Source organism: Herpailurus yagouaroundi, unplaced genomic scaffold (assembly GCF_014898765.1).
Source record: "Herpailurus yagouaroundi ecotype Mexico unplaced genomic scaffold, PumYag 165, whole genome shotgun sequence".
NCBI classification, from domain to species: Eukaryota; Metazoa; Chordata; class Mammalia; order Carnivora; family Felidae; genus Herpailurus; species Herpailurus yagouaroundi.
The window spans coordinates 4,306,271-4,333,939 of NW_024412406.1; the positions used below are offsets into that span (position 1 = coordinate 4,306,271).

The window sequence follows — 27,669 nt, forward strand, 5'->3', positions numbered from 1 at the left end:
ATTACTCTGAACAAATGAAGGAATCCTTTCTCTTTAACCAAATGTTTCACTTTGTTTACAGAGCAAGTGTCACTTCTTTGAAATCAAATTCCACTGAGACTATGGATGCATTTGTTTGTTTTACATTAAACCACCAAGCTAATCCAATGAGAAAACTTTGGATTGTCATTCCTTTATTCATTCAGTTTGGCCCCATATATGCCAGAGTTTCTGCCAACCAGTAGAGAAGAAAAGGACACAGTCTCTGCTTCAAGGAGCACATGTTCTACTCAGGAAGGCAGACACACAGGGACAATCATATCCAATAGGAGTAAGGCCACAGCAGAAGCTTGCAGGGGGAAGTGTGAGGCCATGGGTGAGGGGGTTTCACAGAAGCTTCTGGAATGGTGGTCACCTAGAAATGGGACTCAGAAATGGGATGAGAGAAGTAAGATAATTCCCAGGCAAAAGCAACAACAAATGCTAGCAAGGGAGAAAATGAAGAGCTCAGAATGGGAAATAATTGATATGGCTGGACTTTGAGATTCACTGCATGTGATAGGTACTCAATAAATGGCTGGTTCGTTGATTAACTAATTAATTAAACTGGAGGAAATAGGCTATAAAAGTAGATAGAAGTCAGTTCACGAAGGGGCTCATAGGCTGACTCAAAGGATTCGATTTTATTCCCTAAAATAGAAGTTGAAAATGCAAATGTCTGAAGGGATTTTATAGGAAATGTGAATAAGTGGGCCAGGTTTAAAAATATATATATAGCAATTATGGGGACTATGCATGAAGTAACTGCCTTATTCAGGTACAATATAAGGTACTGTCAGCACACAGATCTAATATATGATCCTGGCCCTTAGGCTGCACATATAAATACATATGCAAAATATAATGTGATGATTACCTCTACAATAGGATACAATAGGATCATTGAGGAGAGGCTTACTTAATTCCATCCGAGGAAATCAGATAGGTTTTACTGATGAGATTCTATTTGAGACAACTTGAGGAATGAATATGAGCTCATCTTTCTACTTTTGGACTTTCAGTCCAATCACGTTGGTCTCCTCCTCACTGTCCCACAACACTCTACACTGCGTTAAGTCCTCTCTCAAGTCTTTGACTCTGTCTGGTGTCCCTTACATTCCTTCTTTACTTAACCAATTCCTGCCAACTGTTAAAGGCCCATTGCAGGCCTTCCTCATGCATAAAATCCAGGAAGACTTCCCAGGCATCAAATGTTAATGGAGAATGTACCAGAGGCAAGAAACTATTGGAGGGCTGAAAGACGTTAGGACCCAACAGAGTGTAGAAGTGTTCAGGAAAGGGTGTCTTATTATTATGTGTGATGAGAAGCTTACTAGTTTGGGACTCCAGGATTCATGGGGTCTGTGATTACAGGCAGATCTTTTAGCATGTTTTCTTCAGTAGTCTTACCTCTAAAATGGAGGTTTATCCCCATTATCTTTATGGTCTCTTTCAGTTCTAAAATTATAACCGTGATTTTGTGAAGGAATGTGATCTCTTTGTTGTATTTCCAGTAGGACTTCCACATCTGCCTTCAAATTTTTCTTTATATAATATGATGAGTAGAAATCATTAATCAATGGTAGTAGTACTGAAGAGGATCTTCTCTCTGCCATTATAAATGCCATATAATTCCTACCATAGATTTAGGTGATTCCATAAGTCACAGGTTAACCGCAATAAAGTTGGTTATTGTGTTCCCCTGTTACTACTTTGGTCACCACCTATTAATTTAAGAATAGATCACTTGTTAGGGTGCCTGGGTGGCTCAGTCGGTTAAGCGTCCAATTTCAGCTCAGGTCATGATCTCACAGTCCGTGGATTCAAGCCCCACGTCAGGCTCTGTGCTGACAGCTCAGAGCCTGGAGCCTGCTTCGGATTCTGTGTCTCCCTCTCTTTCTGCCCCTCCCCCACTCACGCTCGGTCTCTCTTTCAGAAATGAATAAACATTAAAAATAAAAAATTAGAATAGGTCACTTGTGGTTCTTTCTCTGGACCCTTACAATTTCATGGCAGTGAGAAAATAGAAAATAGATTACAGATCCTGAATATTAAATCACAGAAACACTGCCTATGAAAAAGAACATTCATGAATTAGGGAAGTCATGAGATTATGCCAAAATAATAACTGAAAAGGAGTTGTTGTTTTATATTATTTTAGTTATTATAAATCTCTTAGAAAGAAGTGTTTGCATTTTATCCACTTTTAAAATTCATATTTAGTTTGCCTCATTCCAACTTGCCCTATTAGTTTGTACTTTTGGGTATGAGCAGAATAAGCAACTCTGGCCAGGTGTAAGCAAAAAGCAAATCTATTGAAAGTACACTAGGGTATCTCATGAACTCCAGGTAAAAGTCAAGAATGGGGGGAACCAGCTCAACTCTAGTGACCTCAGCAGTGGGACTTCACTGACCCTCTTACCATAGAATTTCCTTTATCTGACTTCACCTCCTATGACTTTCAGTCTGCATCTTCCTCCTACTTCTTTTAATTGCTAGGAGAGAGCATCCATTGGACACAATTTAGGTCAAATGTCCTCCTCAGACACAATCAACCATGACAACACATTGTAAGACTAACATATTACAAAGATGGCCACCAGGGGCCCAACCTTATAGAAGCAGAGAGTTCCAGAGAAGGGGGAAATGTGAGACTCTAGGAAGCCACCTCAAGAGATGTTTGCCTATTGCACATACTTTTTTCTGCTGTTCCTTTTTGTTTTTGTTTTTGTTGTTGCCATTCTTCCCTCTCTCCCTAAACTCACCCCTTACCCCATCATTACAAATATCTATACGAGATTGTATAAAATTGTATCTAGAATGGGCTCAAAATATCCTGCTAGATGTATACATTTTACATAAAATTAAAGAAAGGGAAGGAAAATAGGCTGTTGTTACTCTGCAAACTAAAATGTATACAAATCAATTTGCTTGTATGTGCTGTATACAGTCATCCAAACTTAACTAAAATATTGCACAGAGACTAACCATTACATATGCACTATGATGATGTGACTTTTACTCTGACAACCACAGGACATTCTTTCATGATTAGTAAAGACATTCAGGAGCCCAGAAATAAAACCATATTTACGCAATCAATTAATTTACAACAAAGAAACCAAGAATATACAATGGAGAAACAATAGTCTCTTCAATAAATGGTGTTGGGAAAACTTGACAGCCACATGTAAAAGAATAAAACTGGACCACTATCTTACACCATACACAAAAATTAACTCAAACTGGATTAAAGATTTGAATGTAAAACCCGAAACCATAACACTACTAAAAAAAAAAAAAAAAAAAAAAAAAAAAACCCAAAAAACAAAAAACAAAAACATAGGTGGTAAGCTCCTTGACATGAGTCTTGGCAATGATTTTTTTTTGTAACCGGCTTCAAAAGCAAAGGCAGCAAAAGCAAAAATAAACAAGTGGGCCTGTATCAAACTAAAAACCTTCTGCACAGCAAAGGAAATTATCGATGAAACAAAGAGGCAATTTACTGAGTGGGAGAAAATATTTGCAAATCATGTGGGATTTGTTAAGTGGTTAATATCCAAAATATATAAAGAACTCATACAACTCAATAACAACAACAAATCCAATTAAAAACAGGGCAGAGGATCTGAATAGACATTTTTCCAAATAAGGCATACAGATGGCCAACAGGCATATGCAGAAATACTCAGTTGTCACTAATCCTCATAGAAATGCACTTCAAAATCACGATGAAAGCAGGGCGATGGGGGAATGAGTTAAATAGGTGATGGGGATTAAGGAGTGAACTTGTGATGAGCACTGGGTGTTGTATGGAAGTATTGAATCACTATATTGTATATCTGAAATTAATATTACACTGCATGCTAACTGGAATTTAGATTAAGGTCTAAAAATAAAAATAAAAAAAAATTAAAGAAAAACCACAGTGAGATATCACCTCACACTTGCCAGAATGGCTATTATCAAAAACACAAGAAATAAGGGCGCCTGACTGGTTCAGTCAGTAGAGCATGAGACTCTTAATCTCGAGGCTCTGAGTTCAAGTCCTACACTGGGTATAAAAATTACTTTAAAAAATTAAACTACACTCATGCATTACTGAAAAAAAAAAACAAAAAAGACAAGAAATGGCAAATGTCAGTGAGGATGTGGAGAAAAGGGAACTCTCATGCCCTGTTGGTGGGAATGTAAATTGTTTTACATTCCCATACTGTGGAAAACAGTATGGAGAGTCCCCTGGGTAGCTCAGTTGGTTGAGCGTCTTTTTTCTTTTCTTTTTTTTTTAAGTTTATTTATTTATATTTGAGAAAGCCAGAGACATTGTGACGGGGGGAGGGGAAGGAAGAGGGAGAGAATCCCAAGCAAGCTGCACACTGACAGCACAGAGCCTGATGTGGGGCTCAAACTCATAAAACCATGAGATCATGACTTGAGCCAAAAACAAGAATCCTACACTTACCCAACTGAGCCACCCAAGTGTCCTGAGCATCTGACTCTTGATTTCAGCTCCGTCATGATCCCAGGATTGTGGGATTGAGCCCCGTGTCAAACTCCGTGTTGAGCATGGAGCCTGCTTGAGATTCTCTCTCTTTCCGTCTGCCCTTCTCTCCCACTCAGGCTCTCTCTTAAGAAAAAAAAAAAAAAAAAGGATAAGGGCGCCTAGGAGGCTCAGTTGGTTGAGCATCCAACTTCAGCTCAGGTCACAATCTCATTGTATGTGAGTTCAACTCCCACATCAGGCCCTCTACTGTCAGCACAGAGCCCACTTTGGATCTTCTCTCCCTTCTCTCTCTGCCCCTCCCCTACTCCTGTGCTAGCTCACGTGTGCATACTCTCTCAAAAATAAATAAATAGGGGCACCTGGGTGGCTCAGTCAGTTAAGCAGCCGACTTTTGATTTTGGTTCTGGTCATGATCTCACGGTTTGTAAGTTCAGGCCCGCATTGGGCTCTGCACTGACAGTGCAAAGCCTGCTTGGGATTCTCTCTCTACTTCTCTCTGCCCCTGTCTTTCCCCATCTCTCTCTCTCTCTCTCTCTCTCTCTCAATAAATAAATAAACTTTAAAAAAAGAAAGTGTCTTTAAATAAACATTTTTTTTAAAAAATGAAAAAAAAAACAATATGGAGTTTCCTCAAAAAAATTAAAAATAGAATTACCATACAATCCAGCAAATCCACTTCTGGATATTTATCCAAAGAAAATGAAGATACTAACTCAGTAAGTATGGACTCCCATGTTCACTGCAGCATTATTTACAATAGCCAAGATTTGGAAACAACTAAAATGTCCATCAACACATAAATGGATAAAGAAGATGCACAGGATACTATGCAGCCATAAAAAAAAGAATGAAATCTTGCCATTTGTGACAACATGGATGGACCTAGGAGGCATTATGCTAAGTGAAATAAGTCAGAGAAAGACAAATACCATATGATCTCACTCACATACAGAATACACATGGAATTTAAAAAACAAAACAAACAAAATGCTCATAGATACAGAGAACAGACTGGTGGTTGCCAAAGGTGGGAGGGGAGATGAGCAAAATGAGTAAAGGAAGTCAAAAGGTAAGGTATAAATTTCTAGTTATAAAGTAAGTCATGATAATATAATGTACAGTATGGTAACTATGACAACTAATACTGTATTGCATATTTGAAAGTTACTAAGGGGCACCTGGGTGGCTCAGTCGGTTAAGCATCCGACTTCGGCTCAGGTCATGATCTCACGGTTCATGAGTTCCAACCCCACATCAGGCTCGGTGCTGACAGCTCAGGGCCTGGAACCTGCTTTGGACTCTGTGTCTCTTTCTGTGTGTCTCTCTCTGTCCCTCCCCCATTCATGCTGTGTCTGTCTCTCTCTCTCAAGAATAAATAAACATTAAAAAAATTAAAAAAAAAAAAAAGAAAGTTGCCAAGAAAGTAAATATTAAAAATCCTCATCACATGAAAAAAAAGCTTGGATCTATGTATGGAGATGATTGTAGCAATCATTTTCTCAATATACACAAATGTCAATTATGTTGCACACGTGAAGCTAATATAATATGTAAATTATACCTTCAATTTAAAAAATTATTTCATTTTAGGGGTGCCTGGGTGCCTCAGTCGTTTAAGCATCCAATTTCATTTCAGGTCATGATCTCACGACTCGTGAGTTCTAGCCCCGCATTGGGCTCTGACCTAACAGCATGGAGCATGCTTCAGATTCTCTCTCTCTCTCTCTCTCTCTCTCTCTCTCTCTCTCTCTGCCCCTCCCCTGCTCACGTGCTTGCTCTTCTCTCAAAAATAAACATTAAAAAAATAATAAAAATAAAGTATTTTATATTAAAAAAAGATGTTCAGATTGTTTTCTGTAAGTAAAATGTAGACATTTATCAATACCAAATAGATAAAGAACACATGGTATCTATATCCTGTATGCTCCTTTCAATGATCCGTGAAGGAAGTTCTTCCTGGACAGTTTCAATAAACTTTTCTAGATCCTTCCTCCTCTTAACTGTGGTATTTGTACACCTTTGCTTCTTGAAAGTTTAATTTGCCTTGGCTTCCTTGATATTGGACTGTCAGGTTTTTCTCATCATAAGTAACTTTTGCTACCACCTGCAGACCTATCCACAAGTGAAGGAATTACTCCAAGGTTCATTTTTTTCTTTTCTCTCTATACCCCTATTCACTTACAGAACCCATGAATATAACTGGTACTTCAGGGCCAAGACTGCCAACTCTATCCTGAAAACTACTTCATGTTTTAGTCTACTGTTTCCATACAATTCTCTTTTTATGTCACACTCACACAAGAAGGGAAATATCAACCCAAAACCCTTTATTACACCACAAACTATATTATCTTCCTATGGTCATTTTGAAATTACAACTATCAATTTCTCCCAGTCTTGGGAATGTTCCAAAACCTTAGAAATCAAGGGATGATCTTAGCTCCACTGATTTCAGAAAACAATTTATAATCTATTAGAACCAGCCCAAGCTAGTGATGACTACAAGTCCCAGGATGCAAAGCAGGAGCCTGGACCAATGCTGACTGTAGTTCATCCACGGAACTGAAATCTGATCCCATGTGCGGCAAACTAGGCGTCTTTGCCTCCATTTCTCAAAGTTAGTTTATAAAAATAAAGCTAGGGAAGAGAAAGTAGAATTCTTACCACAACACTAGGTCCAACCCAGCTGCCAAAGAGCCCTAGCCGCACGCACAATTCGAATTAGTGCCTCCGGGGGGTAGGGGGCTGAGGAGGAGGGAGAAAAAGCTCTTTGCGTGACGTCACTTCCTGGAGAGGCTGCCCGGATTGGCCCCTCCCTCCACCTCGCAGGGATCCTGGGCCCCGCGGCAGCCGGGTAAAGCCGGGCTGAGGCAGAGAGCGGCTGCTTTGGGGGACGGAAGGTCACGTGAGGCTTCTTGGTCCCGTGGGTGGAGACGAAAAGCTGCGGTTAAGGAGGGTCGGATTTAACCGTCACGGGGAAGCGCGCTCTACGGGATCGCGGAGGGGGCTGAGGTAGGGACGAGGCGGCGGGCGCTTTCCCGGGCGCTCTTTCGAGTGACACCTGCGCCCCCTTGGCTGGCGGGCGTCTGGCGGACTCCACCGGAGGGTGGACGGGCCCCGCAGGAACCTTCGGGCCACCCTCAGGCCACCGTCGACTCTGCCGCGCGTCTGGAGGCGCTGGCCTCGCGCGGGGCGGCGGAGTTGGGACCGTCTTGGGGCCCCTGGGAGCTCCGGAGAGCGGTGGGTCTTCCCACCCAATGAGCCGAAATGCCGTGGCCTGCTCACCCTGACAAGGCACTCCTGAGGTCGAACTGCCCCTGGGTTCTCCACTTTTCCTCTCGCCACCCACTTCTCTCTCCTACCTCGTTGCTCAGGCTCGGGCCACCTCACCTGCCTAAGGTTTTTCCAGCGTAGGACTAAGATGTCAGGCTTCGGAGCATCTCCATGCCAAGGCAAAAGTGAACACGCTATTAGTGAGCCCAGTACGTTTTCTTAAAGTTTGGGTAGCGCTCACTTCTTTGCGTGTCAGTGATTGTGTTGATACGCGCGTCCTTCCCCCAGCCCTGTGGCCTCAGGTAGTTGAGTAGCAAGGGGCAGGGCTATCCCACGGGCTTTGAAAAGGATAAGATTTCAGACTTTTATTTACTTCTTGGGAGTGTGGGGGGAGCGTCAGGCAGAACCGAGGAGCAGTGAATCAGCAACTCGAGTTTCTTGAACCTTTGATGATGAGGAAGGTTGCCCAGAGCCACGTGCTGAATTAAAAATCTTACATCAGCATCTTTTCCAAGCCCAAGCAGCTCCATTCCTACCTTTCTCACTAGTAGAGTTGCATAGATGTAGTTAAGATAGGCAGACCCTTTGTTATGTGCCATTTCACAGGTCTGTAGTTATTACAGTTTCTTAGTTTATTATTTAACAACTTAGTGGTAAACCTTTTTTTCATTGTATAATTATGAGATTATTCTGAGACAAGATAAATTGGTCCTTTTGACAACAGAGATTACGGAGTATGAGTTGTAAAGATTTGTTGACTACCCTCAGTTTATAGCATAGCAGGATTACTGATGATCTGGAGACTGAAGAACATTTTCACTTTCAACCTTTTCATATTTTAGGATATAAGTTTAATGTTCATTGGGTTTTATTTGATTAGTTTAAATTGACCAGGAGTTTTTCCAGTACATTTCATCCTGTATTTAGTAAACTAAAATTTTAAGAGCAGTTGATGTTTGCTTTGTAACATCTAAGCTTCTGGTTCACTGTTATTACTCAGGGTAATTCTTTAGAGTTTTGCTAATTAAATCAAACGGAAATATGAATAACTCTCCTCCCTTTCTTTTCTTCCCTCCTTCCCTCCTTGTATGTAGAACTGTCAGGACCATAAGCAGACAATTAAGTTTCAGAAAGGGCTTTATTTACCACTCGTCCTGTTTCCAACTCTTCTATGTAGGTGAAATCACGTTAAAATGAACATTACAGAAATCTATCACAAGGAAATGAAGTAGAGATTGAAAAGAACCTGTAGTATGAAAGTCAAGAAAAAGACTATGGAGTAGTTTTACTCTCTTTACCTTGCAAATGAGAGTCCTTAGAGATGATATTTTGGGATTAAAGAAAGAGGTTTGGGGCATGTTTTCATTCCACATAAAGTAACCGAGTGTCACAAAATCAAAAGAAATGAATGTGAACATTCTGGGGGTTTTTGGGATAACGTTCCAAATTAAAGACTAACCTTTCAATATGTTCTTCTCATTTTTAGATAGTGAATTCCCAAGAAGAAAAAAATGGATTTCATATTAGTTATTCTCTAAATGTTTGGACTCAGCAGCGTATAGGTTTGTTGCAAAAGCTAAAAGAAGATGGCAACTCCTTATGTCCCAGTTCCTATGCCCATAGGGAACTCTGCTTCCACTTTTACAACCAACAGAAACCAAAGAAGTTCTTCTTTTGGGAGTATCTCAACAAGTTCAAACTCTTCCAAAGGCCAGTTAGAGGACTCAAATATGGGTAATTTTAAACAGACAAGTGTACCTGATCAAATGGATAGTACTTCATCTGTCTGTAGCAGTCCCCTCATTAGGACTAAATTTACAGGTGCAGATTCTTCCATTGAGTATTCTACTAGACCAAGAGAAAGTGAGGAACAAAATCCTGAAACAGTGTGTTTGGAAGATAGACCTTCTACACCTACTATATTGGGTTATGAGGTGATGGAAGAAAGAGCCAAATTTACCGTGAGTATTAACTTCTGCTATACGTCAGTAGAAAGTGAAAAATTGGGTTTAATTGTTACCTATACTTGTAATTTCTTGAACATAAAATTCAAGTGGTTTTTACAACTCTAAATACTGTCATGCTGTAGTAAACCTTTGTTTTATTTGAATGAATTTTCACAAACCAGAAATTTCTGTGAAATTAGCACACAGATCAAGAAACAGAACAAGCATCCAAAATGCACCTCCCCCATGCTCTGTCAGTCAATACCCACTCTTCCTGATAGCCTGCATTAATTTTGCCTATTTTTGTACCTTCTGTAAATGGAATTGCAGAGTATGTACTCTTTGAAGTGTGGTCTTTTCAATATTGTGTTTGTAAGATTTATCCTTAAACTTGCGTGTAATTATAGGTAGCTCATTTTTGTTACTGATCGTATTCCTTTTTTGTGAATATACTACAATTTATTAAACCATTCTACTGTTGAAGCATTTGTAGAATTTCCAGTTTGGGGCTCTTACAAATGCTACTGCAATGAACCTTTTGGTACTTGTCACTCAGTAAACACATGTACACGTTTCTGTTTGGTATCTGCCCAGGAGTAAAACTGCTAGATTATATGCCTAGCTTTAGAAGATATTGATGAACAATGTGCCAGAGTGGTTGTACTAATTTATACTCCTGTAAGCAGGTGAGAGTTCTCGTTACTCTACATTTTCCCAATGTGTGGTATTTTTCATCTTTTTCATTTTACCTATTCTGGTGGATAGAGTAATATCACATTATGTTCTTAATTTGCATTTTTTAAATGGCTAGTTAAATTGAAGATGTTTTTGGCCATTGGATGGATGGCCAAAACATTCCTGTTGTGAAGTATTTGTTCCAGACCTTTATTCCTTTTTCTTTGGCAAAGTTTTTTCTACTTGATTTATAGTTTTCTCTGCATTTTGGACATAAGTTTTTTCTTACAGCATGCATTGTGTTATCTCTCACTCTGTGGCTTGCCGTTTCACTTTCTTAATGATGCATTAGATAAACAAAAGTTCGTAGTAATAAATATGCTTTATTAATTTATTAATATGCTTTATATATACTATACAAATATAAATATATTAATACTTGTTCTTTTACGGTTAACACTTTTTTTTAACTTTTCTTTTTAATGTGTTTTTAATTTATTTTTGAGAGTGAGAGAGACAGAGCACAGGCATGGGAGGGGCAGAGAGAGAGGGAGACACAGAATCTGAAGTAGGCTCCAGGCTCTGAGCCCCACATGGGGCTTGAATTTGTGAACCATGAGATCATAACCTGAGCTGAAGTCAGATGCTTAACCAGCTGAGCCACCCAGGCATCGTAACACTTTTAAAATCTACCTATTCCCAGCTTACAAAGATGTTGGCCTATGTTTTCTTCAAAAACTTTATTGTTGGACCTTTCACATTTAGATCTGTAAAGCATCTGGAATTGATTTTTGTCTGTGGTGTGAGATAAGGGTCAAGACATTTTTTTCCCCTCCGTATAGGATAAAGTAGTCCGGTTTTTATTGAAAAGACAACTCTGTCCACATTTGCACAGTTGCTTATGTCATAAATCAGGCAATCATGAACATATGGGTTTCTGTGTTCCATTTTCCCTTCATTTACCAATTCCACATTGTCCTTAATTACTAATGCAGTATGAGAGGCCTGGCTACCTGCTGTCTTAAGTAGTCTAGCTTTGTTCTTATTGACTGTCTTGGTTATCCTTGGCTCTTTGCACTGCAGTTGTATCGAATCTATAGACTGGGGAGAACTGACATCTGTACACCACTGAGTCTCTGCATCTATGAGCCTAATCCATACACGGAAGTCATTAACTTCTTTTAATGTTTTGTACTTTTCAGAGCGTAGGCCTTTCATTTTTTAGTGGTTTTTTTTTCTTTTTAAGTAATCTCTATACCCAACGTGGGACTCAAACTCACAACCCCAAGATCAAGAGTCACATACTCTACCAACTGAGCCAGCCAGGTGCCCCTAGTTTTATTTCTGAATACTGAGAAATATGTTGTTTGATGTTCTTGATACCTTGTTTTGTTTTCTTTTTGTTAATTGCTAGTTTATATGTTATGGTCTTGTGTGTCGATGTGTTTCTGTATCTGGAGACCTTGCTGAATATACTTATAATTGAAATAGTTCTTCTTGGATTTTCTTGATACAAAGTTTTTATGTTTACTTCAACATTTCATGCTATAAACTTATGACAGTATAGTAGGACCTCCAAGAAAAAAGTTGTTGTGATAAATTTTGTTGTTAGGGATATGTTTAATTTTTTTCTAAGTTTTTTATCACTATAGTTGACACGCAGTGTTATGTTTGTTTCAGGTGTACAACATAGTGATTCAACTTTTCTACACATTATGCTATGTTCACCATAAGTGTAGCCACCCTTTGTCACCACACAACACTGTTGCGGTGTCATTGACTATTTTCCTTATGCTGTACCTTTTTCCCATGACTTATTCATCCATAACCGGAGACCTGTATCTCCCTTTACCCATTTTGCACTTTCACCTACCCCTCTTTCCTTCAACAACCATCAATTCTCTATATTTATAGATCTGATTCTGCTTTTTGTTTATTCGTTTTTTTAAATTCCACATAGTGATATCATATGCTATTTGTGTTTCTCAGTCCGACTTATTTTGCTTAGCATAATACCTTCTAGGGTTCATCCATGTTGTCACATACGGCAAGATCTCATCCTTTTTTATGGCTGTGTAATATTCAGTTTTGTATATGTGTCTATTTGTATGTCTATATATGTACGTGTATGTGTTTATATATACACCACATCTTCTTTATCCATTCATCTATTAGTGGACACTTAGGTTGCTTCCATATCTTGGCTACTATAAATAGTAATGCTGCAGTAAACAAAGGGGTATATCTTTTTGAATTATTGCTTTCATATTCTTTGGGTAAATACCCAGTATTTATGGTAATGCTATTTTTAAATTTTTGAAGAACCTCCATACTGTTTTCCACAGTGACTGTACAAATTTACATACCCACCAACAAATGTACAAGGGTTCCTTTTTCTCCACATCCTTGGCAACACTTACTATTTCTTACCATTTTTATTTTAGACACTCTGATAGATACAAGGTGATATCTCGTTCTGGTTTTGATTTGCATGTCCCTTATAGTTAATGAAGTTGAACATCTTCTATTCATGTGTCTATTTGTCAGCTGTATGTCTTCTTTGAAAAAGTATCCGTTCAGGTCTTCTGCCCATTTCTTTTTAATGTTTATTATTCATTTTTGAGAGACAGATTACAAATGGGGGAGGTACAAAGAGAGAGGGAGACACAAAATCCAAAGCAGGCTCCAGGCTCTGAGGTGTCAGCACAGAGCCCGATGCGGGGCTTGAACCCATAAACAGTGAGATCATGACCTGAGCCAGAGTCAGACGCTTAACTGACTGAGCCATCCAGGTGCCCCATAATACCCATTTTTAATTGGATTACTTGTGGTTATTCTTGATGTGGAGTTGTATAAGTTCTTTATATATTTTGGATATTAGCCCCTTATCAGATACATTGCTTGCAAATAATTTCTACCATTCAGTAGGTTGTCTTTTAGTTTTTTTTGATGGTTTCCTTCATTTTGCAAAAGCTTTTTATTTTTATGTAGTCCCAATAGTTTATTTTTGCTTTTGTTTCCCTTGCCTTGGGAGACATATCTAGAAAAATGTTGCTAAGGCTGATGTCAAAAAGTTTGTTGCTTGGATTCTCTTTTTTTATTGTTTCAGGTCTCACATTTAGGTCTTCAATCCATTTTGAGTCTATTTTTGTGTAAGGTGTTAGAAAGTGATCCAGGTTCACGTTCCAGTTTTCCCAGCACCATTTATTGAAGAGACTGTCTTTTTCCTATTGTATATTCTTGCCTCCTTTGTCATAGATTAATTGACTGTATAAGCATGGGTTTATTTCTGAGCTGTCTATTCTATTCCATTGATCTGTGTATCTATTTTAGTGCCATTACCTTACTGTTTTGATTAGTATAGCTTTGTAGTATATCTTGAAATCTGGGAATATTGATACCTACAGATTTGTTCTTGTTTCTCAAGAGTGCTTTGGCTATGCAGGGTTTTTTGTGGTTCCAATTTTAGGATTATTCTAGTTCTATGGAAAATAGCTGTTGGTATTTCAATAAGGATTGCATTGAATCTGTAGATTGCTTTGGGTAGGATGGACATTTTAACACCATTCTTCCCGTCCATGAGAATGGAATGTCTTTCCAATTGTTTGTGTTGTCTTCAATTTCTTTTATCCTTGTTTTGTAGTTTTGAGAGTACAGGTCTTTCACCTCTATGGTTAAGTTTATTCTTAGGTATTTTATTCTTTTTGACACAAATGTAAATGGAATTGTGTTCTTAATTTCTCTTTCTGCTACTTTGTTACTAGTATGTAGAAATGCAACCAATTTCTGTGTATATATTTTATATTCTGGAACTTTACATAACTCATTAATTCTAATAGTTTTTTGGTGGCGTCTAAGATTTTTTGTATACAGTATCATATCATCTGCAAATAGTGATGGTTTAACTCTTCCTTACAAAAATGGATACCTCTTATTTCTTTTTCTTATCTGATTGCTGTGGCTAGGACTTTCAGTACTATGTTGAATTAAAGTGGCAAGAGTGGACATCCTTGTCTTGTTCCTGATCTTAGAGGAAAAACCCTCAGTTTTTCCCCACTAAGTATGATGTTAACTGTGGGCTGTTCATATATGGCCTTTATTATGTTGAGATATCTTTTTTCTAAATGTATTTTGTTGAGAATTTTTTCATGAACAGATGTTGGATTTTGTCAGATGCTTTTTCTGCATCTATTGAAGTGATCATATGATTTTTATCCTTTGTATTGTTGATGTGGTGTATCATGTTGATTGCTTTGTAGATGTTGAACCATTCTTGCATTCCCAGAATAAGTTCCACTTGATTGTGGTGAATGATCCTTGTAATGTATTGTTGAATGCAGTTTGTTAATATTTTGTTGAGGATTTTTGCATCTATGTTCACCAGAGTATTGAGATAATTTATGAAGAGAGACAATCTTTAGAGTTAAATTTTCATGAGACTGGTGATGTGTTGGGAAATCTGCATGGACCTGACTTTTTTTGGAAATTAAAGTGGGAACTCATTTTCTAGAGGGAAAGAAGTAAGTAACAGTTGTAAAGTTATTTTTATTCATTAATTCATTAATTCAACATTTTGGGGGTACAGCAACCCAAATGAGTGAATGATAAAGTAAGCTTTTTTAAATGCTGGTATGTCATATGGTGATAAGTGCTATAGAGGAAAATAAAAGAGTGAAGGAAGTTCCCCTACAACTGGAGTTGCAATTTAAATAACATTGTCAATCATGGCCTCATAGAAAAAATTTTAGCACTAAGAGACAGCGAACCATGAGAGTATGTGGGGAAAGAACTTTCCTGACAGGTAAGACAACTACAGAGACCCTAGTGGCTGATAGCAAAGAAGCCATGGGGAGAGATGTAGGAACTGAAATAACAAAGACAAGAGAGTGTGACACACAGATCAAGTAGAGCATGTAGCCATTGTAAGGCCATTAGATTTTACTCTGCACAAGATGAAAATCTTTGAAAATGTTTTAAAGGATTTAAATGTTTAAATTTAAAAAGTTTTAAAGTCACATGATCTGACTTAATTTTTAAAAAAGATTGATCTGGCTGCTGAGTTGAAACTAGATTTTGTGGGGGAATAATGGAAACGGGGGGTATTAGGTTCTTGCAGTAATCCACGGTAGACAACATGATGGTGGCATGGACAGGGTGGTGGGAGAATTTCTAACAAGTGATCAGATTCTGATACATTTTGAAGATAGAACCTTGAGATGTGGGAGAAGAAGAAATCAAAGATGATCCCAAAGTTTTTGGGTAAACAATGAGAAGAATAGGGTTGCCATTTAATTAGATATCAGATTATGAGGGCAAGATCAGGATTTGGTTTTGGACATGCTAGGTTTGGGATACCTAGTAGACATCAAAATGGAGATGTCATGTACGTGTCTGTGTACATACACGTAGTGTGTACGCAAGCATGTATTATGTATATGTATATTAATATAAGTTGAATTTAGGGGAGAGGTCTGAGCTGGAAATACAAGCTTGGGAGGAATCTTAGGTTTGTAAGATAATGTTTCCTACATATATTTCTTTTAGTTGATCTCTTAACTAAACAAGTATTAAGAATGACTGGTAAGATCTGGTAAAATAGAGAGCATCAAGTCTTTGAAAATTGTTTAAGAGGAAAAGTGGGTGTGCCTGGGTGGCTCAGTCAGCTAAGCGTCCAACTCTGATCTAGGCTCAGGTCATGATTTCCCAGTTCTTGAGTTAGAGCCCTGCATTGGGCTGTGCACGGACAATGCAGAGCCTGCTTGGAATTCTCCTTCTCTCCCCCTCTCTCTGACCCTACGCGAGTCATGTGTGTGTGCTCTCTCTCTCTCACTTTCTCTCTCTCAAAATAAATAGGAAAATTTTTTTTTTAATTTTAAAAATACAAAGAACAAAAGTGACTAGGAGGAGTGATGAGTCAGATTGGGAAGGATTGGGCTTCTTCAGTTGGTAATGTTTTCTTTCCTGCACTTGGTACTAGTTACCTGAGTGTGTTTGTTTTGTGAAAATTCATCAAGTTGTATACTTATAATTTCTGTGCTTTTCTATGTGTATTTTGTAATTAAGTATATGCTTCTGCATAATTTACTTACAACGTAAATATGTACAAAGTTGTATATACTAAATTTCCAGTAAAGAGTAGAAACCGTAAATGCTATTAAAACATAGAGGAGGGAATGATCGGTAGTGTCCATAAAGTTTTCATTGAAAGCACTACTTAAACAAATAGAAACATGGGAGAGCTTTCTAGAGAAGACAAAGCACAAAAATCTGTACTTTGTCTTTCTTAGAGAAGCAGAAGTGCTCAGGGGCCACTGTGGAGAGCAACTTAGAAAGGAGTGTTCATTTTTTAAAACAGGAAAATAAAGACCATATGGATTATGTGTAGGTAAGACTTATTACCATATGAGGTTGACTTTTATTATGCATCAGTTGTTCATACTCACAAGTTTGGAAGCTAAGTTATCCCTTTTGTTTTGATTAGTAACTCCTAAAAAATGTTTCTTTAGTATCTCCTTTACAACTATCTTAGATCAGGACTTTCTGCAGACCTTAAAGGGTATCCGAATAATCTTCGTCATCCTTATATGTTACCTTGAGATGTGGGACAGTTCAACCCTAATCCTTGCTGATTCCTCATTCCCCCCTTAAAAGCTGAAAGAGAAGTCTGGTAAGGGAGAAAATTCAAATGATAAGGATGATCTAGCCCCTAAATAACGAGTCTTCTCTACAGCAACCAGTAGGACTCTGTGAGCCACAGAAGTAAAAAGCAGATGAAATTATATTTAATAATATAGTTTATTTAACCTAAAACCATTTATGAACCTTTTTTTTTTTCATTCTAAGTCTTTGAAATTTGGTGTTTATTTTACACTCATATCACCTGTCATTTGGGACTTGTCAGCATTTCACGTGTTCAGTAGCCACCTGTGGCTCAAGTGCAGCTCTAGAGCTCCAGCTGAACGTTATTCCACAGCTGACTTCAGGAAAAAAAGTTACTCATTATTAAGAGGGTTTCACTGGTTCAGCAGATGGGTATTTAGTACTTCACATGTGTCATGTATTTAGTTTAGCCCAAAATACTGTGCCAAAACTATCAGGAGACGTTCTCTGAGATTCTCTTATACATAGTACTTCCTCATAATAAGTTCTAAAATTATATTTACAAAAAATAGAATTGAGTTTGCTTATAATATGTTTTTTAAAAATATTGACTTGCCTCAACCAAGTTTTTTTTTGAAGCCTTTAGATAATTGTGCATAATTATAGAAATGTAAACTTTTATATAATATGGATATTTTTTTACCTGCATTTCAGCCTTGAAGATTGAAACAACATCAAATGTATTTGAAAACTTTGCTTAATAGTTATTGAATTTAGAAGTTAAATTGATTGTATAGGGCAAGAGTGGCTATTTTTCAAGCATGATTCAGTCTTTCATCAATTTTAGAATATTTTATCATAAAACATATTTTGGAACTGATGAGTTTATTTAGCATGTGCCAGAAAAGCATTTGTCTCAAATTTGTCACACTCATGTTTCTTAAGACCTGAATCTTGCTTTTGATGCCTGCATTGTAATAATTTGTATATTTGATGGTCCAAGTGACTTCTGATATTGTTTACATACTAATTGTTATCCGGGTTTTCAAATAAAAGTTTTAAAAATATTTGATTTGAAGTTTTAAATATCTTGTATACATTTTTTTTCAGTCTCTCTCTCTCTTTCTCTGCACAGGTTTATAAAATACTAGTAAAGAAAACCCCAGAAGAAAGCTGGGTGGTTTTCAGAAGATACACTGACTTCTCTAGGCTTAATGATAAAGTAAGTCCTTAGATAAATCTAAAATGGACTTTTCAGTTTTGCATTATTAACTGTTACTGACAGTTAAATTTGTGGTTTTTCCTCCTCATGAGTTACTTGAGTGAAGTCAAATCTTTGCTAGTTCCTAAGAAAATTAACTATTTCACTTAATTTTAATAGCCTAAAGACCCATCTCTACACACAACTTCCTTATTTTGGAAAAAAAATTATTTTTAGTATAAAAATGTGAAAACCTTAAAATTGCTAACAGAAATATAAATGATTATATAACCTTGTGAATTTGAAAAAGGTATGTGTATATAAGATCTCCTAAACCATGTGACAATAAGAGAATGAACAAAAAAAGTATTTCTACCATGTTGTATTAGTTTTCTATTGCTGTTTACCAATACCACAAACTTTATGACCTAAAACATACCTTTTTATTATCTAGTGATGTAGGATCACTTCTCAGCCTTTTTGGCTAAGATCAAGTGTAGTGATTTAGGTGGGCTCAGCTGGGTTTGCCACTTGGGGTCAGACAATGTCAAAATCAAGCTGTTGCCTAGACTGGGCTCTTACATGGAGGCTCTAAGAAAGTATCAGCTTCCAGGCTCATTCAGGTTGTTAGCCGAGTTCAGTTTCTTACACTTGTAAGACCAAGCTCCCTATTTCCTTGCGGTTGTCAAGCAGAGGTGTTCTGAGCTCATAAAGAGTGCTGTCCAGCCCTTGTACCTGGCCTCTCCACCTTTAAAGTCAGCAATAGCCAGGTCAGGTCCTTTTTGTGCTTTGAGTCTCTGACTTTCTCTTCTGCAGTCAGCAAGGAATAAAGCTGTACTTTTAGAGGACTCGTATGATAAGATTAGGTTTACCCAGATAATCCCATTTTAAGACCAATTAAAGAGTAACCCTAATTACATCTGCATACAAATCTCTTTTGTGTAACATAACAAAATCACAACACCAGGAGCAAAGGTCATGAGGCCATCTAGAATTCTGCCTACTGCATTTATGAAACAGAATAATAATAAAAACCCTCAATATATTAAAAACTCTTGGGGCACCTGGATGGCTCCGGTCGGTTAAGCATCTGACTTCAGCTCAGGTCACGATCTCACGCTCAGAGCCTGGAACCTGCTTCGGATTCTGGGTCTCCCTCTCTCTCTCTGCCCCTCCCCCACTCACACTCTCTCTCTCTCTCTCAAAAAATGAATAAATATTAAAAATAAAAAATTAAGGGGCGCCCTGGGTGGCTCAGTCGGTTAAGTATCCGACTTTGGCTCAGGTCATGATCACTCACTCTGTGAGTTCCAGCCCCATATCGGGCTCTGTGCTGACAGCTCGGAGCCTGGAGCCTGCTTCGGATTCTGTGTCTCCCTCTCTCTCTACCCCTCCCCCGCTCATGCTGTGTGTCTCTCTCTGTCAAAAATAAACATTAAAAAAAATTTTTTTAATTAAAAAAAACTCTTGAAAATAAAACAAAGTAAACCAAAAAGTAGAAAATACTATAAATGGTGTGAACAAGGCAAGCCATAGAAGAAATATAAAGGACCAATAAAGGTAGAACAACATTTAATATCACAAAGTACTCCAAAGAAAATTAAGGAACTATTTTGTACCCATCAGGTTGACAGACATTTAAGTGGTGTTATCCGTTGTTGGAAATACGAATCTTCCTAGGGTACATGGCTTCCTAAAGTTGTGCTTAATCACATTTCTGGGATATGAGAAATCATGGATATGGCCAGGCAATATTTAGTTCAAAGGATACTTTTCACCATGTTTTGTTCATTGTTATTTTCTTTGTGTTTTAATTTGTTTTTAATACTTAAAAATTAGAACCAACCTAGATTTCCAGTAGGGAATTGATTGAGCAAATGGCAGTAAGAATGTAATAGAGGAAGAAAAGCTGAGCTGTGTCCACAGGGCTAGAGGGAAATTAGAGGAGATAGATGAGGGGAGTGGTATTTAAAGTATTATTTGTAATGTAGTCCTGCCATTATATATGAATTTTATTTATTGTTCCTGAGTTCTTATATTACTGTAATATAAGAATTATAAAACCTATAATTATAATTTTATAATTTAAAATAATTTAAATTTATTATATAACATACATAATATATTATATATTATAATTATATTTATAATTATAATATATATTGTTATATTATACATACTATATTATATATAATATATAATATATAAATTTATAATTTATAATTATAAAACCTATAATTATAAACCCAGAATTATAAAACCTATAATTTTCTACCTCTGTTGATTTTTTTAAAATAATTAAGCAAGCAAGAAGATCAAAGTAATTTGTGAAGTTACCAGATACCAAAATGGAATTCTTAGCTTTCTTATGAAATTGTTATAATTTTTGTTCATGAAGACTAATTTCTAACAGTTTCTCTTTAGAGCTATATAATCCTTTATGACTTGCTATTTTTCTTTTCAGGGTTCAACTATTTAGTGTTTATTTCTCTTCATCTCTCTAGGTGCATCTTTATATTGCTGTGTTATTTGTTAGGCAAGTTGAGATTTAGATAACTCTTAAGTTTTTAAAGAAAGATTAGTAAGAATTTAATTTAAATTAGTAAATATCTCCTTGATATTCCAACTTGGGCACCTAAAATTAATAAGTGTCTATGTCACTGTTCCTAGGTACCAGAAATAGCTCTACCCATCACCTGCTTTTACTTGCAAGAATCAAAAAATGTGTGTAAAAGTCAAGCCACAGCCTGGGAGAAAATATTTGTCATACCTGTATCTGACAAAGGACTTGTATCAGGAATATATAAAGAACTCTTGTAACTTAATAATAAAAGATAAATAATCCAGTTTTTTTAAGTGGAGAGGTTAAAAGATTTAAATAGATAATTCACCAAAGATATGCAGATCCAAATAAGCACAGAGAAGATAGTTAACACGATTTGTCAACAGAGGAATGCATATTAAAGCCACAGTAAAGTACTACTATGTACTCACCAGAATGGCTAACATTAAAAGGATGGACAAGGCCTAGTATTAGCAAGGATGTGGAGCAGTTGTAATGCGTATGTACCCACAACTGGTATAGAAATTAATAAGTAAAACACTTGAAGTAAGAAAAACTTAGCTGGATTTTATTCTTTATTTAAGTTTATTTCATGTAGTTAACAGGATAGATTTTGTAGAATTGCTATGATTGAGTTGAACACTGTTTTCTTTTTTTCTTTTTCAGTTAAAAGAGATGTTTCCAGGCTTTCGATTAGCACTTCCACCAAAACGCTGGTTCAAAGATAATTACAATGCCGACTTTTTAGAAGATAGACAATTAGGATTGCAAGCGTTTCTTCAAAATTTAGTGGCTCACAAGGACATTGCTAACTGGTATGTGACAAACTTAAATAAGAGGTTATAGGTGCATTCCAACAACTTGTTTAAACTGAAGAACAAACACAGACCATAGTTAATTGAAGCACAAAAAAATAGGGTAGGAATATAATTACTTAACCTCTCCAATACAGCACTATTTGGAATTTTCTTGCTTTTTATTGGTAAGAATTTTATCTGGTGGGACGGACTCAGTTGGTTAAGCATCCAACTCTTGATTTTGGCTCAGGTCATGATCTGATTGTTCATGAGATCAAGCTCTGCATTGGGCTCTGTGCTGACAGTACAGAGCCTGCTTGGGATTCTCTCTCTCTCTCTGTGTCCCTTCCCCACTCGCACACGCTCTCTCTCTCAAAATAAATAAATAAACATTAAATTAAAAAAAGAATTTTATTTGGCATTTGATTTGTATTAACACTTGTAAAAAGTCAGCAAAGTTAAAAATTTTTCAATGTAAAAAAATTTTCTAAGTTAAAAATTCAGTGTACCATATACTCAACCCAACTGTAAACTTGATTTTAGTATTTAGTATTTTAGCAATCATTTAAACAAAGTGGCCCACATATTAGAATTTTGGTTAATATGACACTATATATTTCTCCAAAGTAGTGCAAAAATATGAAGGTTGGGAAGTTGGGTTAATTTATAAATTATATATATGCAATCATATATGCAATTCCCTCTTGACAAGGATATCTTTCAGATATCTCAAAGTGATCTCAAACTGGGTAAAAGCTTACTCTCTAGACTTTTTTCCCAATGTTCAGCAACATCATTTATCCAGCACCTGGTACTTATCGTTGATACAATCCTCCCACCCTTATCCCTTCCTCTATGTTTTAAATTCCATTCAAATCTGTCTACTTTTCTCCATTTCTACCATCACCACCCTGATCTAAGCAGTTATCTCTCACCTGAATTACTGCAAAAGCTTTCCCTCTGGTTTGCTTGATCCACTCATATTTCTGTAGCCCATTGGAGCCACAGTGCTCTTCAGCTATATTGGTCTTTTAATTTTCCAAAGTCACATTGCTCCTTGGTCCCTTAGGGCCTTCAAGTATCGTGTTCCCTGGAAAGACAATGTTTCACACTACTATCCCACCCAGCCATGGCCTAGATAATACCTATATGTCCTTCACATTTCAGTTAAAAACTTCACTTCCTCACATAACTGGTTTTCCTGACCCAATTCCTCATGCACCACCACCACCACCACCACCAAAGACTAGTTTAGTTCTATTTCATAATACCTGTACCAGTCCCTCTCAACTGGTTCTGAAAGTCAAATCCTAATGCCTTAAGTAAGGCACACATTGTATCTATGAATTAACTTCTCTAGGCTGGTACTAGTTATGTGCCAGTCTTAAGGGAACTGAGAAAATAGTCAAATCTTTGCCTTTAGCATCTAAGTCTCTCCTGGAATCCCAGCTAAGAAAGGCTGGTTGGTACTTGAATTTCATAGCATTTCAGTTTGTGACTATTTATCTGATTATTTGATTTTCACCCACCTGGTTGTAAGGTAAATATGTAATAGTAGGTTATGTGGCTGTTTTACTCACCGTTCAGTGTTCAGTGCTTAATACAGTGGTAACACAAGGTCTGTGCTCAATAAGTACTTGTTAAACAAATGGCTGAAATGTTGATAATTGCTACTGTATTATTATTACAAGAAAAATATTTTGGGGGTGCCTAGGTGCCTCAGTTAGTTGTCCAATTCTTGATTTCGACTCAGGTTATGATCCCAGGGTTGTGGCCTTGAGCCCCACATCAGGCTCCATGCTGAGCTTGGAGCCTGCTTGAGATTCTCTCTCTCTCAGGGCAACCTGGGCTCACTCTGTTAAGTAGCTGACTTTTGATTTCAGCTCAGGTCATAATCTCACAATTCGTGAGTTCAAGTCCCACATTGGGCTCTGTGCTGACAGTACGGAGCCTGCTTTGGATTCTCTCCCTGTCTCTCTGCCCCTCCCCTGCTCATGCTCACTCTCTCCTCTCTCTCTCTCTCTCTCTCTCTCTCTCTCTCACCGTCCCTCCTTCCCTTTTTCTCCTTTTGCCCCTCTCTACCACTTGTGTTCTCTCTCTCTCAAAAAAAAAAAAAAAAAAAGAAAGGAAAAAAAAGAAAAAAGTTTGAAGTATATATGTTAACTCAGTGATTGTACACTCTAGGTAGTAGGAACACGGAGTTCCCTAATTCTCAAAATTTGTACATCTCAAAAGCAAAAAGGAAGTTAGTGTTAATTCAGACACACAGAGAAAGAATAAAAACCAAAAAACTCTCAAATCATAAAGATTTTGAAGAAATCTTTTGAAGAAAATATATTTTATATGATACCATAAAAGAAAATAAGAAGTCAACATATCTTATCCCCTTTTTCTTTTAGTCAGTAAACCTTTATGTCTTAGTATTGAAAATATCAGGGTGACTTAAAATCACATTTATTCTATAAATATACTCTATATAATGAAATATTAAATAACATAAATCATATTAATAAGCTGATTTTGTGGTATCTTGATTTTTTAGTGAAAGTGTATCTTAGTTTTATTGCATTTTTTAAAAATGATTGGTAATAATGGGACACTGGGTTGGCTCAGTTGTTTCAGTGTCCTGTTTTGGCTCAGGTCATGATCTTATGGCTCATGGGTTCAAGCCCCGCGTCAGGCTTTGTGCTGACAGCATGAAGCCTGCTTCGGATTCTCTGTCACCCTCTCTCTCGGCCCATCCCCTGCTTGTGTGCATGCTCTCTCTCTCTCTGTCTCTCTCTCTCTCTCTCTCAAAAAAAAAAAAAAAAAAAATGGGGCACCTGGGTGGCTCAGTCAGTTAAGCATCCTACTCTTGGTTTCAGCTCAGGTCACGATCCCACAGTTTGTAAGTTTAAGCCCCGCATCGGGCTCTGTGCCGATGGTGCGGAGCCTGCTTGGGATTCTCTCTCTTGCCCTCTGTCAATGCCCCTCCCCTGCTTGTGCTCACTCTCTTTCAAAAAAAAATAAACTAAAAAAAAAAAAAAATTCCTAGAACAACATAGGGGAATGCTTAACTTTGGACCAAAGAAAAATTCACAGTAGGATTTATAATTCTACCATAGAAAAAGAAAAGACATACTTCCTGAAGTTATCCATGGCCAAGATTATTGTCTCATAACCTTCCTCTTAAAAGAAGTAGGAGGTTAGGGGCACTTGGGTGGCTCAATTGGTTCAGCATCAACTCTTGGTTTGGGTTCAAGTCATGATCTCACAGCTGGTGAGTTCAAGCTGTGCATCAGGCTGTGTGCTGACGGCAGGGAGCCTGCTTGGGATTCTGTCCTCCCCCCCCCTTTCTGCCCCTCCACTGCTCTTGCTTTCTCTCTCTCAAAAATAAACACTAAAAAATATTTTTTAAAAATCTGTACTTTAAAGAACTGATTGATGATAGATTTTTGTCTCTGAGGTAGGCATATATGGTACGTTTGCGATCCTTTTGTTTCTAAACTGTGTACTTCAGTACAGTGGTAGTAGTCTTGCTCAATTCATAAGTAGGTATTTCAGGAAAACAAAGATTTCTTGGCCAAATAATTTGGGAAAGGTTTCACGTGACATTCCTAGAATACTAGAAGTTCTAAGAAGTCTTGCATTAAAAAATGTAGTGTATCAGGTGTTGTCTACTTGATTTTGTCATGTAAATCATCATTTAGGGACTACTGTTAGATAAATTGAACTCAGAATGAAGTATTTATGCCTTATTTATTCTAGAGTACACTCTGTCTTTTTTGTGGGTTATGGGTAGCATTCTTTATTTCACAGTTTAACAAGTTTCTTAATAAGTTTTTGTTTAAACCATGAATGAAGGGAAGGAAAGAAATTATTTATCTGTATTATCTTGAGCATTTGCTCTGTGTCATGCTAGGAAGTTTATGAAGGAAGCTAAGGTTGTAGTCACTGGTCTTAAAATTCATTTGAAGAAATGAGGCTTCAGGATGAACAAAATAAGGGAGTTTATGAAATGCTTCTTGGTATGATACATGTTACCTGTTGATATACTTGTTAGCCTCCTTTTATAGTTGTAATGGGAAAATAGAAAAATTGCTGTCTTTATATGGCCAAATATTTGATATTCTTTATAGATTTATAATTACACTTTTTTTACTTTCTTTTTTTATATCCTTAGCACTTCACAACACAGTTACTTCTTAACGTTCATGTTGGCTAAGAGCTTTTCATTATACAACAGGCTGGTGGAGGCTTTTAATATTATTACCTCTGTAACTGTAACAAAGCAGAAATAGAAGAAAGTAAGAACTGAAAGGACACTAAGGATAGTTGATCTGAAAGCTTTAAGATAATATTTTCAGATGCATTTAGAAAATACAAAGGAAACATAAAAAAAAGTTAATATTTTCATGATTTCAAAAAATCAAAGGATTTCTTATTGATTTTCTCTGTTCCATAAATATTTATGTAGGTCTTACTGCATATAAGTTATTGTAGTACACAAAGGTGCTTTAGATACTGATCCTTTATTTAAGAAAACTGAATAGGAGGAAGATTTACCAAAAACAACTATGATGAGTAGAGCTAGATCTCTTTCAGAGGAGAAAGAGGGAACTTTTGACTAGAAGAATTGCAGGAAGCTTCCTAGAGGGTGACATTTGAGCTGGATTTTAAAGAATTAGTGATATTCAGACCAACAAGAGAAAGTAAAGAAGGACCTTACAAATGAGAGGGAGTATTCTATCAAAATGCAGAAGCGGAGGAAGATGGCGGCGTAGGAGGACGCTGGGCTCACCGCGCGTCCTGCTGATCACTTAGATTCCACCTACACCTGCCTAAATAACCCAGAAAACCACCAGAGGATTAGCAGAACGGAGTCGCCGGAGCCAAGCGCAGACGAGAGGCCCACGGAAGAGGGTAGGAAGGGCGGCGAGGCTGTGCGCGCTCCACGGACTGGCGGGAGGGAGCCGGGGCGGAGGGGCGGCTCGCCGGCCAAGCAGAGCCCCCGAGTCTGGCTGGCAAAAAGCGGAGGGGCCTGACGGACTGTGTTCCGACAGCAAGCGCGACTTAGCGGCTGGGAGGTCATAAGTTAACAGCTCTGCTCAGAAAGCGGGAAGGCTGGAGGACAAAGGGAAGGAAAGCTGCTGAGCCCCCAGACGACAGAGCTCAGTTTGGTGGGGAACAAAGGCGCTCGCCAGCGCCATCTTCCCCGCCCATCCCCCAGCCAAAATCCCAAAGAGAACCAGTTCCTGCCAGGGAACTTGCTCGCTCCGCGCAAACACCCAACTCTGCGCTTCTGCACCAGCGTCTAAGACGCCAGATCCCCAGCATCACAAGCCTGGCAGTGTGCAAGTAGCCCAGACAGGCCACCCCACCCCACAGTGAATCCCGCCCCTAGGAGAGGGGAAGAGAAGGCACGCACCAGTCTGACTGTGGCCCCAGCGGTGGGCTGGGGGCAGACATCAGGTCTGACTGCGGCTCCGCCCACCAACTCCAGTTATACACCACAGCACAGGGGAAGTGCCCTGCAGGTCCTCACCACGCCAGGGACTATCCAAAATGACCAAGCGGAAGAATTCCCCTCAGAAGAATCTCCAGGAAATAACAACAGCTAATGAGCTGATCAAAAAGGATTTAAATAATCTAACAGAAAGTGAATTTAGAATAATAGTCATAAAATTAATCGCTGGGCTTGAAAACAGTATAGCTGACAGCAGAGAATCTCTTGCTACAGAGATCAAGGGACTAAGGAACAGTCACGAGGAGCTGAAAAACGCTTTAAATGAAATGCATAACAAAATGGAAACCACCACAGCTCGGATTGAAGAGGCAGAGGAGAGAATAGGTGAACTAGAAGATAAAGTTATGGAAAAAGAGGAAGCTGAGAAAAAGAGAGAGAAAAAAATCCAGGAGTATGAGGGGAAAATTAGAGAACTAAGTGATACACTAAAAAGAAATAATATACGCATCATTGGTATCCCAGAGGAGGAAGAGAGAGGGAAAGGTGCTGAAGGGGTACTTGAAGAAATAATAGCTGAGAACTTCCCTGAAGTGGGGAAGGAAAAAGGCATTGAAATCCAAGAGGCACAGAGAACTCCCTTCAGACG

General features: G+C 37.9%; 1 protein-coding gene and 1 long non-coding RNA gene across 7 annotated transcripts in view; one reads left to right on the forward strand and one right to left on the reverse strand.

Annotated features, from left to right (window-relative positions):
* LOC121038052 (uncharacterized) overlaps window positions 1–7,317 on the reverse strand; it is a 322,789-nt gene extending 315,472 nt beyond the window's left edge. For 2 of the 3 annotated variants that reach the window (XR_005794118.1, XR_005794120.1), the window contains exon 1: window positions 7,187–7,317. This is a non-coding gene — a long non-coding RNA (uncharacterized LOC121038052). The remainder of the gene's footprint in view (window positions 1–7,186) is intronic. The other variant, XR_005794119.1, reaches the window with a different exon arrangement.
* A 52-nt stretch (window positions 7,318–7,369) lies between these two features.
* Window positions 7,370–27,669, forward strand: part of SNX16 (sorting nexin 16) — a 63,318-nt gene continuing 43,018 nt past the window's right edge. For 2 of the 4 annotated variants that reach the window (XR_005794117.1, XM_040487495.1), the window contains exons 1-4: window positions 7,370–7,534; window positions 9,282–9,756; window positions 18,152–18,238; window positions 21,447–21,595. Coding sequence is in view for 3 of the 4 variants with exons in the window: in XM_040487495.1 (XP_040343429.1) it covers window positions 9,382–9,756; window positions 18,152–18,238; window positions 21,447–21,595 (611 nt within the window). In the remaining variant the exon portion in view is untranslated. Of the gene's footprint in view, window positions 7,535–8,086; window positions 9,757–18,151; window positions 18,239–21,446; window positions 21,596–27,669 lie in introns of those variants that run through there. The other 2 variants (XM_040487497.1, XM_040487496.1) reach the window with 2 other exon arrangements.